The following is a 2,520-nucleotide window of genomic DNA, read 5'->3' as shown; positions in this document are numbered from 1 at the left end:
TATTAGATTTTGCTTCAAATATCAAAAAACATAATTTTATGGGGAAAAAAATTAAATTAAACACCAACCATACTATATTTAGCTGTATGAATCAATTTCCCTAAGATAAGGGAACCTGAGATATCCAGCGCAGAGGACCTAACCACTTTTTCAAAAGCGGAGAGAGAGAGATTACATTTCGTTTTTTGCGATAAATGGTATATCCAACAATCACAGTAAATAATTCAAAAAATTCAAGTACCTAATAAATATGACGATCTGAAGTGGTTTATTGAAAGTATTTTCATAAAATTGTACTTTCCAACAGTATCTAAACTAATTAATTACCTAAGTCGTTTATTCATCCATTCTTAACATATTATACAAGCTATATTATAATTATTACGTAGTACTTACATCGTTTGTAAATCCAACTCAATTATTTTGAGGTAATTCAAACAGATATTTTCTTATAGCCACTACCAGAAATATTGTAGATCGGAGAACATTTATTCTGTTGTACAGCGCTGAAATCTCAAATATATAAAGTAGTTATCAGCTTCTTAATTGAGATCCATAGATACAAAAATTATATATATTAATAATAAATTCAAAACGAATCAACATCTTAAGTCATTGGTGACTGACTACCTGCCTCCAGTTATTTTACTTAATCTTAAAACAACCTTTTATGAAATTTAGATTTCTTAAAAGAAATAATTTATTTTACTTTAGTCTTTACCACTCCAATTACTATTCTGGATATATGTTTTTAAATTAATATAGGCTTAAATGGCTTAGAAATTTCAGAATAATACAATTTCTATTGCTACAAAATGGACAGGACCTTAAAATTGATATTTGAGTACGTTATTAAAATCTTCTAATTCTCTCACTGACTTAGGAATGAGTAACCGTACTTGTTCTTTTTTGAGCTCAACTTATTTAGTCATTCTATTACCTGGAATTCTGACCAGGGCTTTATTGCCAAGCAAAGATCGAAATCTACTTATTCTCCAGCCCTCACTTCTATCGAGAGGTCCAAACATATACTGGGAAACGAAGCCTTTTAATGAAGTCTTCAATTTTTAAGTCTGAACGTTGGTACTCTGAATGCACTTTAATAAGGTAACTAGCGGATTATGACAAAGTATGAGGTTTGTGAAATATTACCAGCCACCCCCCGCTTTTGCTACTGTTAGATGACCATTCTATTGATTAATCAAAAGGTTTAAACAAAGCAAGGATAAATATATATATATATATAAAAACTACACATTTTTTAAATAAAAATTTATTTTCTAAACGCCTGCTCTGATTGGAGGTGAGACTAATATAACACCATCTCCACGTACAAACAACATGGGTATATTTCGTTTTGTAGTCTTATAAACTTCTTCGTAAGTTTCTTCATCAATTTCTATTGTGGTAACAGTCTCTTCTGCTTCTCCTAACACCATGTTCAAGTGTTGATCATACGCCTACAATAAAGTGTTGGTTGATAATAGCAAAAAAATCCATCAATATTTATTTGGAAGTTGATGAAATAAAAGTACAAATTTCTCTGAGTAATAAATGATTGATTTTAGGCTATATATACATTTGTAATCAGCACTTTATTATTATTTTTTCTACCGTGATTCATAAAGAAAAGTGCAGAAGATAAGCATTCTTATCCAGCAATGAGTTACTTATCATGAACATTAGTTTAAATATGGTTTCATGCCAAAGAACTAACATTTATCGTTAAAATTAGTATGCACTTTATTGATAAATTCAATATATGAACATTATAATAACACACGAGAACACTGTAAAAAACTTACATGTAGCCTTCCTTTTAGTTCTCGTTCATTTCTCATTTTAACATAAATTCTTTCATCCAAGCTAAGGCGAATTAAATCTAACGGCTCCTTCACGGTCACTGCGGGAACCTATAACAAAAATTAGAAATAAGCCGGGAGATAACTGTTGGTAAAACAAACTTTTTAATAATAATTTTTAATTTCGTTATTTAACAATATAATCTACCTGCTCTGGCTCTTCGTTCATTTCCTCTTGTAATTATTATTTTAAAAAAACACAAACTATCAACCGAACCGTACAATGATAACTTTAAAATATTAAATTGCTTATTGTAACCTCAACTGACAAATACAATGATTTTGTTGATGCTACGATGCTAGTGCTAGAGAAAAGGAAATTCAGTGTTGCTATTTATTATTTAAAAAGATCTTTTATCGTTTAATTTAAAGAATTACTCTTTTCTCTACTTGTTAGCGCATCAATCAACTAAGTTTTTTTTTCTTTAAAGTAAAATCTACCGCAGTGTTTGAACTGTGAAGGGCTCTACGGTCAGTATTGATTTTTTCTTGGATTCACCATTAATAATCATTTTAGAAACAGTATATATTTAGTTATTTCATTACATAAAATTAAAGCTAGTGACAATAAACTTTGTGTGAATTATATCTCTTTGAACACATATCTTGTTATCACATTTCTAATTATCTAATCGTGCCCCCCACTATTCTTTCTACG

At 29.6% G+C, this 2,520-nt stretch overlaps 1 protein-coding gene across 1 annotated transcript; it reads right to left on the bottom strand.

Annotated features, from left to right (window-relative positions):
* Positions 1-1,256: 1,256 nt before the first annotated feature.
* LSm3 (U6 snRNA-associated Sm-like protein LSm3) lies at positions 1,257-2,392 on the bottom strand. The gene is made up of 3 exons (XM_074135562.1): positions 2,011-2,392; positions 1,806-1,913; positions 1,257-1,460 (listed from the first exon to the last, which is right to left on the bottom strand). The coding sequence occupies exons 1-3, from the start codon at positions 2,029-2,031 to the stop codon at positions 1,281-1,283; spliced, it is 309 nt and encodes a 102-aa protein (XP_073991663.1). The 5' UTR covers positions 2,032-2,392; the 3' UTR covers positions 1,257-1,280.
* Positions 2,393-2,520: the final 128 nt, after the last annotated feature.

Source organism: Rhodnius prolixus, unplaced genomic scaffold, assembly GCF_049639745.1.
Source record: "Rhodnius prolixus isolate KJV_2025 unplaced genomic scaffold, Rpr scaffold_5, whole genome shotgun sequence".
Lineage (NCBI taxonomy): Eukaryota > Metazoa > Arthropoda > Insecta > Hemiptera > Reduviidae > Rhodnius > Rhodnius prolixus.
This window is presented reverse-complemented; position numbering and strand designations above follow the sequence as displayed.

What these genes read in the sequence shown, in the direction of transcription:
- LSm3 (XM_074135562.1), bottom strand. Translation starts at nt 2,031, where the DNA reads ATGAACGAAGAGCCAGAGCAG. An exon ending in TGAACGAAGAGCCAGAGCAG is followed by an intron (nt 1,914 to 2,010) that starts GTAGATTATATT and finishes TTTTTGTTATAG; the next exon opens with GTTCCCGCAGTGACCGTGAA. An exon ending in AACTAAAAGGAAGGCTACAT is followed by an intron (nt 1,461 to 1,805) that starts GTAAGTTTTTTA and finishes ACTTTATTGTAG; the next exon opens with GCGTATGATCAACACTTGAA.